The 16415-nt window shown below is 37.8% G+C and overlaps 2 protein-coding genes across 2 annotated transcripts; one reads left to right on the forward strand and one right to left on the reverse strand.

Moving 5' to 3' along the window:
• Positions 1–407: 407 nt before the first annotated feature.
• On the forward strand, positions 408–3260 carry LOC104075426 (Golgi membrane protein 1-like; the record flags this gene model as incomplete). Its single annotated transcript, XM_009575925.1, has 3 exons — positions 408–695; positions 2757–2870; positions 3196–3260. Coding segments are annotated over 3 exons (467 nt in total), but the record flags the coding sequence as incomplete, so codon positions are not given.
• Positions 3261–7352: 4092 nt separating this feature from the next.
• LOC104075425 (N-alpha-acetyltransferase 35, NatC auxiliary subunit-like) lies at positions 7353–15399 on the reverse strand. Its single transcript, XM_009575924.1, has 7 exons — positions 15097–15399; positions 13197–13333; positions 11761–11828; positions 11377–11517; positions 9529–9651; positions 8347–8427; positions 7353–7697 (listed from the first exon to the last, which is right to left on the reverse strand). The coding sequence occupies exons 1-7, from the start codon at positions 15243–15245 to the stop codon at positions 7638–7640; spliced, it is 759 nt and encodes a 252-aa protein (XP_009574219.1). The 5' UTR covers positions 15246–15399; the 3' UTR covers positions 7353–7637.
• Between the last annotated feature and the right edge of the window lie 1016 nt (positions 15400–16415).

A 16415-nucleotide genomic window follows, 5' to 3' on the forward strand; every position in this document is an offset into this window, starting at 1 on the left:
TAATGATTCTGTGATTCTATGATTCTATTGTTAGTAACGAAATGTAACACACAGAACCCTGATGCTTATAGAGCACACTGCAATTTTTGTTTCAACTGCTCTGTTTTACCTGCCCAATTTATTAACTGCACATACCAAAATTTTAAGTAGGTAGAAGCGTGAATCTGTTGACAGTAAACAATGCCGCAGTAGACTCTACAAGTCTCATCCGTTAGCTGTTCCCAGTAGGAAAAACATGGGTTGTCTTCTTTGTCTCTCTCTTTGGAACTGATGTGGTTGATACTCTTCCAGAGGAAAAACAAGAATTGAATGAGAAAGATAAAGCAGTATTCATTAACGGTTTTTAACTTGTGCCACCACTGAAAGGCATTAGGTTTTTCACGCAGAATCATTTTAATTGTTTACAGAAAGAATAAATGGCCTAGCTGACATCAGAAAACAGGAGCCTAAGGCAGAAGAAGAGAAGCTTTCTAGTGAACTGAAAAACCCACAGGATTCACTCGAGGCTGCTGCAGGTCATAAGGAGATGCTGCCCGAGTCAGAGAAGGAGCTGAATCCACCTGAAGATGAAAAACGTGTAGTAGGGCAAGATGCATTACAGCCGGCAGCAGAGCACGCTGCCAGTGAAGAAATTGAGAGGGAGCAGCTCCTGAATTACGATACTAAGCAGGATGACTTGCCCCCTGGGAAGGCTGGTTGGTAGCATGTCATGTATTGTTAAGAACAGTAAAGAAATGAAAGTGTGGAATAGGGCATGATTTCTGCAACAACGGTGGCAGCTGGCCAGACTTAGTGTAAGGTTTCATAAAGGTTAGTGTGAGATGTAAAAGGTTAGTCAGTCCCCAACAGGCTTCTACAGTCAGTGGGTAAAGATGGAGGCTTCTGTTTGCGCAACATGGAGCTACCAGGCCGGGTTCTTCTGCATCACCATAGCAGCCTTCCTGTCTGTCTCTCCATTGGCTGCACAAGCCCCGAAACTTTCTGGTATTGAGGCTTTATAGGAATATGATGCATTTGAAAATGATGAGACGTTAACTATCCAAAGCATTGATGAGTAGAGAGATACTAGGTATTGACGTTTTGCAGATAGTCTTTTTATAGTGTCTGTGTAAATGCTAGCTATCCCTATTTCAAAATAAGCTAGCATGAATAAAACTTGACATAAGACTTCAGGTATCTGAAGTTTATTACTCTGACTCTGCAAAACTGCAGATCAGATGTTGCAAAGGTGCAGTTTGTGGCATCTACCACACGTGACCCTGAACCACGTGTCTCCACAGCTCCCAGCAGTAGAGTATTGATGTCATGCCTAAACCTGACCAGAAGCTAGACGTCCCTCTGTCTGTCTTGAGGAACTCAGTCTCAGGTGGACCCAGTAGCCCAGACAGAGTAATGAGGAAGCCTTATGGCAGTCAGAGCAGGAATTGGTGCCCACAAAAAAATGCTGTTTACGCTTTTCTAGTAAACGCATTCATAGAATCATGAGTAATGATGTTAACACTGTTGATAACTTGGCAGGGTTAAATAATCTCATCTGCATTGCTAAAGTAGTATTTTTCCAACGGCTCCAAAAAGATGCTGGCCAGAGCAGGCTGTCTCCCAGAGAGATGTGAATACGTAAGTTACCTAAACTGCTTCCATTTTAATGGAAGTAAATAGCAGAAAGATTAGGTAAAAAAATCATCCAACAATTAGTGCAAGAAAAAACTCTGCCATGTAGCCTGTGAAAGGTCAGAGTTTCTGTGAGCTAGAAAGAGTAGCAGGATGTTCTTCAGGCTTGATTGTTCAACAAAAATACCATACCTTACTGCATAGGTTCCTTGTAGCCACAGGAACCTAAAGTAGGAAAAGATTTCTTCTATGTTCTCTGAGCATCCTCTCTCATTTCAATAAAAGCTTCTTTTAGAAGTTTGAGACCTCTAGGTCTATAATTGTAAAAATGTATTTGATGTGGTGGTCTGAACATGGACAACATAAGGCTAAAAATTTTCAAGTCTGTTTCTAAGCCAGTTACTAGTTAGAGGGCTTGGCTTGAGAACGTTCCGAACCAGAGACTCCGACCTCTCTTAACTGGGGTATGCTTATACCTCTATGCCGTTATGTTTTTCTTCTGGCTGGTTAACTGAAAAATAAGGGTGGTAGTTTGGCAATCAGAAATAATGTTTCCTTTACTTCTGAGCTCTTTATATAAAGAAATCTTAAGATAGTCAATAAAAGTTGCTTGAGATGAATTAATGACTGGGTGAAGAAAATCTCTTATAGAAAAGCACTTTTGTGTCAAGTTAGCATGTCATAAAATACTTTTTTTTTTTTTTTTTTTTTAAATGCTCTATTCACTGCTTTCTGCTTGGTGGACAAACTAAAACCAGAAGGGGGGAAGCTGAGATACGTTTTAGTGGTGGTGGTGATACATGGAAGAGCAACACCACGGTCAACTTTTTTTTCAGCATTGGCTCAGGTTTTACTCTTCCTTAGGCTGTCCTTTAATGTATTCTGAAATTGTTTAATGCGTTTCCTTTCTGTCCATCTGAGTGCTGACTTTTATTACTCTTTCCAAATCCCCAAAGATCCTGTCTTTTATCTAGTTCTTTAGACAATATTTACAGCAAAAGCTGTGTTGGTAATACAAAATCCTACTCTGAACAGCAATTCGTTCAGCAGCAAGTAAATTCTGTGGAAGATTTTTACAGTAACTGTTTCTTGACAGATGACCTTATGGTATAGCATAAAACTAATTAATTTTAACATTTTTCCAGACAAACAGGAACATGAAGCACTGAACCAGGACAAGGATGTTGATTACAATTTAGATGAGAATGAAGCTGAATCAGAAACGGACAAGCAAGCAGCACTTGCAGGGATTGAAAATGGTAAAAAAGAAAAAAAAAGTTTTAAGCTAAGTACCACATGCTGAAAACTTTAAGATGATATTTTGAATGGTATCCTGTAGCAGATAGAGCTAGCTAATTTGTCTTTGAGCTTTCCCTCATGTTGACAGTCTGACCTACTTTCTGTGTAGCTATCACTGATGCTACTGTTTAAGATGTGGTGGGGAGGGACAGTATCTATAGCTTTGCTATGCTATACAGTACTTTCAGAATTTCTCCTGCTGTGTTGTAGATTGTTTTCTAGATGAAGAACTATCACTTCTACCTCTTACGAGATTTCTGTACTTTTTTCTTTTTTCGTAATTAGTTCAAAATCCTGAAGATATGAAGAACCACTTATCTGAGCAAGGTGAAGAACGACAGAGGTTGTGAACAAAGGAGGTTCATGATGCAACTTAATCACCTCTTCATATAAATGCAGCAATGATGAGCGCAAAGTGATCTGAGAATGTTTTGATTATCTCCTCAAGGCTTCAATAAGGGCCCAAATGAAGTAGTATTTTCTTGTGAAGTTTTAGTACTGTTTCAGTGGTGAAAAAAAAATCTTAGATCTCTGCAATGACTCTTTCCTTCCTACCGATTATAAAACTGAAACCAGCTAGTAATAAGTGTAGTAACTACAATAACAATATGTGTGGATTGGTGGTAGATGAGACAGTCTTCTGCCAAGGATGGATCTCTCCCCTGAGCGATGCAGTAGAGAAATCCCCAGCCTAGTTTCAAGAGGAGCTAACTTACCTTGACGAAACATGGGAAGGATGAAAAATGGCCCACGCTGCAGTCTACCCTTGTGCCTGTTCTGGCACCTTTTCACTCCAATGTAGATAGAGTCAAAAAGCATGACTGTAGTCCTCAGATATTATGCAGTATGATATATTTTCCAGGGCTTCCTAAATGAAATTGCTAGCTTACACTACCTGTAGCCAGGCTGAAACACTGTGCTGGTTGTGTTCTTGGCTTTTAAGTTAAAAAAAAAAAATTCTGACAATAGTGTCTTCTCATTAAGAGATTAGCAGGAAGATTTTTCTGAAAGCTTTGCTGGACTCCTGTTCACAAGATCGGTACTATGGTATGGTTCAGTTACCACTAACTTGCACAAGATGAGAGTGTAAAAATCCAAACTCCTGAACTTTTCATGACAAAAGCTATCTGAAATGGCGTGCTACGACCACCCTTTACTCCATGCAGCCGCTATCTTCTGCTGAAAAGTAGAAAGGCAAATGCTTGCCTTGTAGAACAGCAATCTCAGCTGTTCCAAGTGACTAATCTTCTCTGCCAGACTTCTGAAGAAGGTAAGCCAGACTATATGCATTTACCGGACATTGTTTCCCACATGTGAAGCTGTAGTTGTTGTGAAGTCCTATGTTATGCACAACATATCGTGTTGCTAATGTTCTGTAGTCTTTGTCTTTTCTGTAACTAGTTGAATGTAAACTAGAAACTAGTTTACTTGCAATAACCTAAAATACCCTCTACTACCACTAAGGCACCCTTAACTGCAATCCAACCTACATTGCGTGTGGCCAGCTGTTTTGGAGATTATATTTGTGTCTGTTCTCAGGACTGACACCTGTCTTTGGAGCACTCTTTGTGAGTATGAACCAACCTCCCTTGAGACACCATGGGAGCAGACAGACATGAGTAACTTTCCAACCAGCAATTCCATTTAAGAAAATACGAATTTGTCTTGGCTTTCTCTTAATACACTTCATTTTGTAACTGCTTTTGTGGTGTGTCATTCCTCAGTGTACTAGTTTACAACTCCTGTACTTCAAGATGCCTAAATATACAAGTGGAAGGTTGGTTCTTTTGTGTATGAAAGGATTACTAGTTGTTATCAAGTGAAAGGCAGAGCTCAAGTCAAATGGTGCCTATTAAGCCTCAATATGTTAACAGTTCACTGATAGACTTGTCACGTGTAACTTGAATTCTTCTAAGAAAAGCACTAACTTCCATTACTGAGTTCTTGGTTACTCCAGTTTTTTCACCATTTAAGTTGGACTTAACTGGTTGGACTACTACAGTCAATACAGCCAGGAAAACAAATGCTTCTAAGCAGGAGAGAAAAGGAGGTATGAGCATCTCTTCTAAGTGACAAGTATTGGGAAACTTGGGCTATGAAGTTATTTTTTTGCAAATAATGGCATGTTTTAACATCAAAATGTTTACACATATTCTGAGTAAAGGGGACATTTTCTAAGGACTTACTCTGTAAACAATTACATAGCTGAGATGAAGTTAATCAGGAATGTAATTGTGATTGTTAGAGTATATTCTAACAGCATAAAATGTGCAGTGAAATTCTGTATTCAAGCTGAATGAATGGTTTTAACTTGAGACTGGTAAAATCCCAAACAAACAAACAAAATCCCTAAGGTAATTAATATATTGCCAGAGAATTATTTTAAAACAAATTGTTTTGGCTGTATTTCTATACAGTACCCAAGCCTGACTGGGCTTCTTGCTAGCCAGCTAGACGTTGTTCTCTTCATAAACAAGACCACCTGTGTACAAAGCACACTTGTAACACCTCAGACAGTCAGGGGTCTGAAAACCTGCCTAAGAGCAATGTTCAAAAGCATAAAGGAATAGAGTCTCATTCTCAGTGGCTTCAAGTGCCACAGGAATGTAGCTAGGGGGGTGGATTTCTAGTAGACAAGGAGCCTGTATGTCTACTATACACAATTCTAAAATTAAAAGACTTTCAGTTGAACAAAACGAGATTCATTTGGAACTGTGGTTTATGTAGTGTTGTCTATCACTAGAATTTTTAGTTGCATGAGGCAGGGAAAGCTGCTTTGCTGTAATCATCTTGGGGTTAAATCAACACTTGTCCTTGATGTTTTTTTAAAAACTAAGCCTGATCCATTTCAGATAAGCATTTTAAAATAAAAATAATCTTTTCTACTGTGTATTCACCTTATTCTGTACAGTTCATCCTTGTCTACTGTTAATGAAAATGGGAAAGATGATCATTCCTGTTCTCTTAGTTCTATAAATGATGTGGAAGTTGGTTTCTCTTTTACTTGCTGCTTCCTTTGGAGAAATACCAAAGGCTGTCCTTGAGCTGCTGTGATGTAGTTTAAAATTTTTAAGATGGGAAGGATTTTTGTGACTGTTTACAAGGTGGCAGCAAAAGCCAGATGAATTGTCAGCGCCCTGCACTAGAACCAGTTTGCCATCTTTACAACTACATTTTCCAGCATTTTCATTCCTTTGGCAACGATCCAGAAGCATTGAAGTATATTAATCATGACGATAAGGAAACATGTAAAATGGTATGCAGCCTCCTTAAGCAGAGAAATCAGGAAAAAGCATGTCTTCAGGGGCAGTACTCCTGCTTATTTCAATAAGGTGCAAATTGCTGGCAGACAAGTGGGTTTTCCACTTCAGTTTTTTCATTGTTTTCCAGCTCTAGCTCAGCAGCGCTGCTGCTTAGGTAATGGAGTTAAAGGGATATTACTCCACAGTACAACTGTATGTTAGGAAAAACACAAACAAATGTCGTGCATGGTCAAGAGGGAGTTACAAGCTCATCACTATGGAGGAAGCCATTTTGCACCAAAATGAAGAATTGTCCTGTCCAACATTGTCAAACCTGGAGGATTTGCCTTTATGGCCCAGGTAAGACTTGGCAGTACGGTTTATCAAAGAGCAAGTCAGCTTTTTTAACTTCTTTTCTCCCTCTTGTAGCAGAAGGCTGCTCAGCATAACAGTTTATCTCTATTCTTTCACATCTGGAAGCACAAGAGAAAGGACTGTTCTCGGAACAAAAGGGTAGGTTTGGGGCTCCTCCCGTTTGGGATTTCTACCTATATCAACCATTACAGAAGGCAGTAAGATCCAGCAGCAGCATTGCAGTCAAAACAAGAGAATGAAGGTCATGCAAGAGCCGACTTGGAATGCAATGCAACAAACTGGCAATCCCTCCTTTGCAATGGCAAAGTAACAACAGGATGGAAATAAAGTTCCAGAGTAATTAAAATACATTCCTCATGTCTTGTGTTCCTGTGTGACTATTCAGTGTCTGCTACGCAGATTCTCCAGTACCACTAAGAATAAAGACAACGGAACAAACTGCAACTACAAATAACTTACTCCATTTCTCACTATCTTCAAGGACTTCTCCTACATTTGAGATAAAACACCTCCTAGACAATTGACTTCAGTAAAACAAAATTCACCGAATTCAGCGCAGTAGGAGCTAAATGACTAGTTTTCATCTGCTCTTAATTTCTATAAATGTTGTTTTAGCTTGCAGGACTTGGTAAGAACAGAACCCAGTCTTTCTACGTGCAAAGTCAGCAATTTTGATGCAATTTAGGCAAAAATACGGAAACTCGCAGAATTTCAGTAGCTCAGCTGGCCTATCAGACACGAGGCTCTACTGCATTATTTTTATTCGGTCCCAAACGTTATTAAATCCCTAAACCACCATTTTCTGTCAGAGCTCATTCATAAAAATGATTTATGATTAAATCTGTAATAAAGTCAATTAGGATACAACATTCGTCAACAATACAGTTGATTAAAATCAGCTTCACCCGTAAAACTTTATACAAACCACTTCTTTAACACAGCAGTTGTCATTCAGATCACGTAAAGAAGGCAGACTACAGATATTCCACGTAACAGTTCTTTTATCCTGGGGATCCCTCTCAGTCTGGGTACAGCACTAGATATTCCATCCTACAGCTGGTATCTGATACACAGATTATGCTTCATGTACCCTAACAATAATCTCGTCTTTCAAACAAGCTTCACAACCGGAAAATATTTATGAGGGGAGAAGTCAAATTCTGGAGGAACCTAGAAAGAAAAGATTTAAAACATTACACAGCAGTACTACTGAGTTTAATACTCAAAATGAGGGATACCCTGCAGATAAAAGAAACACTTTTAAATGGCAAAAGATGGAAAAAAAATAATCCTAGCTCTTTAATATCTGAATCAAATATTCCAGTTCTGGATATGCCAATCATTCTCCAGTAGTGATGAGCACAAAGCTGTAGAGTGCTGGTGCGCCTCTTCAGTGTGCTCCTTCACTCTTCTGTGCCTAGCCTTCAGCAGAAGTCTGAAGGCCCTCTCCTCCCTCTGACCCACGTGGCACCCGCTAATCCTGAGAGCCAGCGCTCTCCCAATTGTGTTCACACGAGCTGCTGATACACTGCTACCACTTACTCCTTCCTGCTCTTGACGAATACCCATATTTGTACATGTTATCCCACATGCACTTCCGAGTTTTTTTTCCCAAACATTTAGAAACAAGAGTTTTCCATATTTAAGTAACTACAAAAAACTATTTCCAAGGGAAAAATGGATTAAATTACTTTCCCAGTTCTTTTAAGAGTTAGAGTAGCTAGGGCCTGAATCTGCTTGTTCGGCTGTAAGAGATCTGTGGTAGCACTGCCTATAATGCTACTACATTTCACATTCAATTCAGCTGGCATTTCCTTACCTTAGAGTCTTTTTTGTGGCCTCCTGCCAGCAGCTTCATGACAACAATATTGGGTTTAGCAACTTTTAGAATTCGATTGACCTAAACACAAAACAGCAAGAAGTTTTCAACTGAAAGCATATGACCTCAAAATTATTTCAAAGATAATACTCCAATGTTTACATGCTCTACAATACAGAGGTCCTCTTACAGCATCAGTTTTACAGAGATCAGTGCGTTTGGATTTGCTTTTAAGTATAACAGCTGGATTAATTAAATTTAATGAAGTATTTTAAGAGTCACTTTTTTTATTCAATAGACCATAGAAACCACTGCTGTCCATTCTTATGTTAAAAAATGGTTAACCTATGGCAAGTTCTGAGGCACTCATCCAAATAAAGGTTTAGACAGGCTCTAGGCATCTACCCCCAACCGTGTGATCCAAACACAATGAGAAGCAGCAACTCAAGTATCAAACTGGTGGCTTTTTGCATGGAAGTGCTCTGGGCACACTCAAACCACCTCTAGCTACCCTCTTAGCCTCAATCAGATAGCTCATGCGTGAGTACCACTAGGATCCAGACAACAGGCAGGGCTCTTAAATTATCAGGAGAACCTAATCCCATAACTGTTCTTAACCTGCTCAGATGTGACAGAATAAGCGTCCTCCTTGCTCCAAACACTTAGATTTTAGGCTATGGACAAAGAGGGAGAAATTCCTACCTGTGTTTACAACCCAGTGCTGAGAAAACTGCTCCAGGAAACAAGTGCCAAACTCAATCCTCTTTTCAGCCTGATGACGTTCAAACCTATTTTTCCCACCTCTCAGGAGGACGTGTGAATTACCAGGTTCCAGGTGAGTGAGGCAGGCATATGTCACCTTCTTGTTAAAACTGATACGCTTTTAGAACAGGACCAGAAGGCAACATGCAAGAAGGAACTAAGTTGCTATCTAGCATCCAAAATACTCAGCAGTGACAGGTTTTGGAACAGTGAGCACAACCCTGATTACGTTATCTAATGTATTAAAACAAATCACTATGTAAAATGCCACCACCTTCCTCTGTCTGCTCCTTAATCAAAGCACTCAGCTTTGCTCAGCATTTTAACAAAGTACACTTTGGATCTCAAGCAGATCCAGCTGAAAACAAACACTTACTCTATTAGGAGCAAATACTCCTTTTTCCAGTATTTCAGTCTTACCTCATAGTCTGGATTAGGAATATTCTCAAGAATCATTTTAGCTTGCTGGAAGTGTTTGCTAGCTGCCATGTAGAGATCTGATGACTGAGGAGGTGGGCTGTACTTATTTAAATCAGACATTTCCTAGAGTGTTACAGAAATATATAAATATATATTAAAATCAGTTGCCAACAAATTGTATTTTTACCACCTTAAATGCAAACAAATTACTATATTCAAGGAAAAAAGTTATGTCAACTAAATAGTATTTTAAGAATAAATACTGAAGTTGAAAACTTTTATTTAAAATGGCAAATACCAAGCAGCAATATGCTGCTTAATGATTATTTCATAGTTCCACAAAATGCAATGAACTTCTCGTACTCTTTATAAAACAATCCCTCTCCTGAACAACTTGTCATTCATTTGCTTTAATAGTGCCATGCAGCAGAGTGTGAAGTAACAGGAAAAACAGGAGAAAAAAAAGTATATGATACTGTTCACTCAAATCAAGTTACAGCAAGTGAGATACTGAAACTATAAATATTTCATTTTATATAATCCAACTTTTTTTTTTCCCCGGATTAGTGATAAAAAAACTTCAGTGACAAGGAGGAAGCCACGAGTCTTAATTTCCGCTACAACTGTTCGTAACACTACATTAGGGAGAGTGACTGGCATACAAAATAGTACAGTTTCAGTTCAGACGGACCTTTAGAAACTTAAAGTCTGGCCACCAGAAATCTAAGTTCAACAAATGTTCAAATTTCTGCACCTGAGGCAGAATAACCCCACGAATCAGTAGAGGCTAATAACCAGCTGGATGAGTAGCGGGGTTACTGTGAATACCAAGTTGAATACAAGCCAACAAGGTGCTCTTATTACAAATCAGACAAGCATCATATGGGACTATACAAGCAGGAGTATGGCCAGCAGATCAAGGAAGGTTATCACCCTGTACTCAGTATTTGTGCTGTAACATCTGACATACTGATCCAGTGTCGGACGCACTCAGTTCAAGAAGGATGCCGAGATGGGGGGATTGCTGGGGGCCTAGAGCACGTGACCCACAAGGAGAGGTCAATAATCCTGGACTTTCTCAGTTAGACAAGGGGGATGCTAATGGGTAATCGTAATAGCAGCCTACAGCTACTTGAAAGGCAGTTACAAAATTGTCAGAAGACAAAGGCTCCTTCCTAATGGCAGACAATATAACCTGGGGGGAAAGGCCACAAATTCTGGCTTGGGTAATTCAGACCAGACATTAGGAAAAAAGGTGAACCCTCAATCATATCCAAAGACTAAACGGACCAGAAAAAGTAACTGGATCAGGTTAACCGAAGAGGTTGGAAAATCTCCATCCTTTGACATTTTTCAGACTTTGCTAGATAAAGACGCAGCTGATGTGATCTATAACACTACTTCAGGGAGGAGACGGGACAAGACAAGACCTCCACTGGTCCCTTCCAACCAACACTTCTGTGATTTAACACTCAAAATTACTTTTGTTTTGTTTTCCTCTTTGCTTCCTGCAGTAATAAAACCATCCTGCTATATAAACCACACCCAAAAAGTCTGTCAATAGACTTTCAAGAGATTCTGTTTTCATGCAAACCAACACAAGCATTTCATAAACAGCCACATCAGACCAAATTTTAAACATGTAAGAGTCTAATTTTAGTAAGAATTCAAAGCAATATATTTTCCTTGCACACAACTAAAGCTAGAACTCCTTGCCATTTTGACTTACGCTTCAATATGAACTTTGAGATATTAAAGGCTCTTTTTACAATGACAACACTGTCTAAAGCAGGTCAGCAAATGACTTTTATAAAAGTATGAGTGGCACCATGTTTTAAGATTACTCACTTTAAACTGCAAGTAGTGCACTGGGGGTGGTGTGATGACGCTGTTGAATGGAGCAAACCTGTGCTCATATCGAACTTGTTCACTATCCAGTTCAAACTTAGGTTTTCTTACTTTCCCATCCATGTCAAATGCGATCATTGTCTAAAAATGAAAGGATAAATATAGTGAAAAGTGTTAGCTTTTTGTCATATTTTGTGAGCAAGATGAAAGTTATGATTTAGCTATAACAGGAAGGACACAAAAATAGTAGAGAATTTACCATATCACATTATAAACCTGAACTTAATTTCCAGTCCCACTAAAAACAAAGAAGGCATGCAATGGATGCTTGATTCCTATTACAAAAAAATTGAAGCCCTTATTCAGCAAGCACAAATAAATTACCTTGTACATCCCAGCACACATATTTTGGTATGCTTGACTCATCGTGATCTCTCTGCTGAGAGGGCGAACTGCAAGTTTCACATAAAAATATTTTTTTTATTCAATGTAAGTGCACATATTAATTTCAGATCAAAACAGTTCTTTCAAATTTTCAGAAAGTGACATAATTCTCAGCTATATTTTAAAATAATGAAAGAAAACTGAAGCATAAAAAGCATGGACATGCATTTCTGCTTACCTGGCTCCTGATTACACAAAATATCTCAAAATAGACACATGAACACCATACTGCCTTCAATGAAATAAACTGGTCCAGACAGTCAATGGTATTAGCGTGTCACTATACAACACTAAACAATAGTCTAGAATTTAAAGCTTGTAGTTGAGAGGCCTGTTTGCTTACTTGATGGATTTTTTTTTAACTTTAAAAGGTTAAAGTTTTTTGTCCTAATAAGAAAGATTTTTATCCTGATAATATTCCTTTAAGCTCCCCTTTAGCTTCTAGTGTTTAACTACTGCCAAATTGCCCCACACTTGGCACCTTCTTAAAAAGTATAAAATACAGTAGTAATTTTCTGAATTTCTAGGAACAATGACCTTGAGCTGTTTATATATAATTGTTTGTTCCCCCTGAAAAGATGACAAGCATAAACACACAAAAAAGAAGGAATAGCAAAGAACGAAAGCGAGCTTCTGCATGGTGTTTATTTGCAATGTTAATACTAAGATAACTCCAATATACCACAATCTAAGTAGCTACTTAAGGATGGCAAATCTGTATCAAATGCTATTTAGACACTGGTTTTGGATGCCTTTTTGGTAGCAGGCTTACAGCTTTGACCTCACAGCCACACCACTATGATACAGGAAGGGAAATTCTCATTTTCTCTGATGCATATGCACCAGAGAAAGCATGAGTTTCTAAAGGGGCTTCTGCACAACAGTACCATCACTGAATTGAAATGGGGCAACACACCATTCTAAAATTAAGAAACATGCTTGAACACCTTCTGAAGCAAAGAGAAATTACAGAAGTACACTGAAAGTTTAGTCTTTGAATCTAGCTACTGTCACAAAAAACATAATTCTGGAGGAATTATAGACTGTAGAAAGGTAGTATTTTTTCAAAGGTAATTGCTCTGGACCTGTTAATTACATCTCACAGGATCCAACACAACACAGCTGGTGAAGCAGTTAGTACAAATGAGTTTGGGTTTTTCTGAAAGACCTATTTAAAAGTAAGTAAATAAATAAATGGGCAATTCTTATGCAGTGACTGACTTTTTTCGTTAAAAAGTTTTACATTCAGCCTTCATAAACTTCAGGACATTTTTCCTACCCACATCAGTGTTGACTCTATACATTTTGAATTTTAATTCTACATGGCTGCATGAAGGGGAAAAAAAAGGTCTGAGTCACACTCTACACCTAAATACCTTTCTTCTTTTTCTTTGTTTTCTTACTACTACGGCCTTTCTGTTGTTCCTCCATTATTCTCTCTTCTGCCATTTGAGAGCTGTCAGCGCGGCTCAGTGTTGACATCAACCAGGCATAGAGGAACTCTGATAGATACCTACAGTAAAAACAGTATGTAGCTGTTACATACTACAGTGCAAAACGTATTCATAATGCACACATCCTCACTGAACACCAAGTCATTTACTCAAAGAACTAATAGTAAAGGACAACTTTTAGGGCAGTCAAAACTCTTTGTTTTGCATGGCTGAAATCAACAAATTAGTCTGTGTTCCGTTTTGGATTTTTTTTAAACAAGACTGTACAGATTAAACCATAGCTCAAGGTATGCAAGTTTCTTATACGTTTACTAAGTGAAGTCTAAGCTTCTTATTATTTCAAAACAAATAAAAGATCAATTTTTTTGACAATTCTTCCTTCCCCTAGCAAATGAAGCATTTTTTAAAAAGATACTATATTAATAACTTTTCTACTTTTGTTAGCAGTTACTGTTTTGAGAAACAAGGTTACTGCTGATTTGTTTCAAGCATTAAAAAGCCACGAATTAAATGAAAGGGCCAAGCCCACAGGAACAAGAGATCCACATGCAATTCTTTAAAAGAAATCTTTAAGAATTCTTTAAGAGCTATTTCTTAGTAAGCGGAAGCGGGTCCAATTTGACTGACTTCAAATCAAAAGGAATAGGGAAAAAAGAGACTAGAAATTACAGATCTGAGGCACATGAAGAAGAAATAATGCTTCATAAGAAATCATAATTCAGAAGAAAAGTTACTGAGAAATAATTGAGTTTCACTTGCACATTTCCCCTCAGAAATTTCCTCTTTTTGTTCTTCACTTAGAGTAAGGAGATAAAGCAGTTGACATGACAGTTCCAATTAAGAGTGATTTTATTAAAATGTTGGAGGGAAATACGGGCAGGTAAAAAATACTGTCTTACAGAAAACTTGGTATTACTTAGTGAGGTATTACTTAAAGAATATTGCCATCTTCTGGTAACTATCTGGAGTATTAATTTTCTCACTTAATGCTTAATCCGCGGATGAAACAGCATAGAAACATAATGAGATGCACTGAAGTTCAAGTCATTTAATCTCTCAGAAAGAAAACTTACAGCTTACCTAGTAAGAGTTTATTGTAGCTTAACAGGAAAAAAAAAACCCAACAAAACCAAAACAAAAACCAAACCACCAAAGTACAGAAGCACTTTAACATAGGAAGGTTCAACATCAAATTTTTAATGCTGAATGAAAAATAAACCATCTAAAATCATTTATCTTTCGGACCAAGCCATCAACTACGAAAAATAATTTAATGGGGATGGAAGTGGAAAAATAAAAAGTATTTTGACTCCATATAGTGCAATCATTTTCACTAAAGGCAGATGTCTCTTCAAATACGCTTACAGAACAAGATGTTATTTTTACCTAGTCAACTTTCAGATTACAGTCGCAACTTAAAACTCTGGAGATCTTTTTAAAAATACTAGAGATCAACAAGACTATTGATCTTGGTACTACAAGGACAGAAAAGAATAAAGGAAATTGCTTTCCTCCTGCACTCTCTTGTCTGCCAAAATTGGCATATTTTTCATTCATTGTCATTCGAAGGCACTATTTTAAAAAGCTAAATAGAGAACGAATTATTATTTTTTAAAAAAAGTACACTATTTAATAAATCTAGAAAAGAGACCAACAGATTTTTTTTCTCCACTTGTAATTTTATGAATAGGTGAACTAAATACTGTGTTGAGCAAGCCTGAGATTAAAAAATCGTAGCTTAAGTCCCTCCTTTAAAAATATACAATTATAGCTCTGTGGGAGCACCCCTCCTCCAACAGCTGTCAATAAAGCATCCTCTTACCAATATATGTAGTAATATTCATGCATACTGTAAAGTTCCAACTCGAAGCCACTCAGAAGATACTGTATCATAATACGAAGGTTATGATATAGGACCCAGGTGCCCAAGCAAGCCAAATGTTGCCTTTGTGGTTCCTGCTTCAGTAACATACTATGAAGTGCTGCATCTACTTTCTCCGCCTATTGAAAAAGAGAGCAAAGTAACAGACAGGGAGGAAGAACATTTGACTGAAACAGCATCCAAGTTCTGTCAGAAATAAAATCTTAACAAAATCTGAATACAAATTAAGTCACTAAAGCCATGCTCCAGATTAAAAGATAGAAATATGTTTTTACAGATACTGCCACCTCTATAGTCTAGAACTGTCAGAAAACTGGAAAGTTATTCATGCAAGTAAATTCTGCTGCAGAGAGGAAAAAAAAAATTCTATATAGTGATACAGCACTAACATTAGGTTTTTTAAAATTTAAAATTTTAAAAAGTATTTATATATAGATTATTAGCAGTCACGTTAGCACCGAAACTCAGAACCCATTACAAGTTGTTATTCATTTTGGTATACTGGCAATAATTACTTTTCTTTTTTTTTTTTTTTTTTTTTTTTAAAAAAAAACCCATTCTCATTGAAAAATTAAATTTATAAGCTTAACATGCCAGAAACACACTGTGGCCCACCAGAGAAACTAAAATATTGCTAAGACCAATTCAGTCTTAAAAAGTAATTGCATGGAAGACATGAAGTCTCCCACAGTTGGAATATTATCACTAGTCCTGAACAAATCGATCCATATAACCTGTTACTGCGTCTCGGCTGCAGTACTGCAACAAATTCTCAACCAAACCATCTTGAGAGAAGCTGGAGCACCCAAAATCTCCCCCACAAGCCCAAGTTCCTCAACTGTTCTCTTTAGCATGCACATCTTGGACAATATTTTATTATTTCATGCCTCTCACTGCTGAAGAAATACATTTTGGGAGACAGTCCTGAAGGGCAAAGGGGTCCAGGAAGGCTGAACGTTCTTCAAGAAGGAAGTCTTAAAGGCGCAGGAGCGGGCCACACACAAACTTTATTTAGATGGGAGTGAAAGGAGATGAAGGATAGCACCTGTGATCTGAAAGGTGACTGGAGTGTTAATTATAGAGAGAGACCTGAAGAACTACATTTTAAATGCTGCAGCATATTAATACCACTACATTTTGATAGCTTGAGCTGAACCACACTGTAACTTCAACAGTGTTGAGACAACAAAAAATGTTTTTACAAGTATATTAATGACAAGTATATTTGTTTTTCAAAGTATATTAATGACAAAAGGAGA

This window comes from Fulmarus glacialis, unplaced genomic scaffold (assembly GCF_000690835.1).
Source record: "Fulmarus glacialis isolate BGI_N327 unplaced genomic scaffold, ASM69083v1 scaffold43534, whole genome shotgun sequence".
NCBI classification, from domain to species: Eukaryota; Metazoa; Chordata; class Aves; order Procellariiformes; family Procellariidae; genus Fulmarus; species Fulmarus glacialis.

What these genes read in the sequence shown, in the direction of transcription:
- LOC104075425 (XM_009575924.1), bottom strand. Translation starts at nt 15,245, where the DNA reads ATGTTACTGAAGCAGGAACCACAAAGGCAACATTTGGCTTGCTTGGGC. An exon ending in AACAAAGAAAAAGAAGAAAG is followed by an intron (nt 11,829 to 13,196) that starts GTATTTAGGTGT and finishes TGAAACTTGCAG; the next exon opens with TTCGCCCTCTCAGCAGAGAG. An exon ending in GCCACAAAAAAGACTCTAAG is followed by an intron (nt 7,698 to 8,346) that starts GTAAGGAAATGC and finishes TTTTCTTTCTAG; the next exon opens with GTTCCTCCAGAATTTGACTT.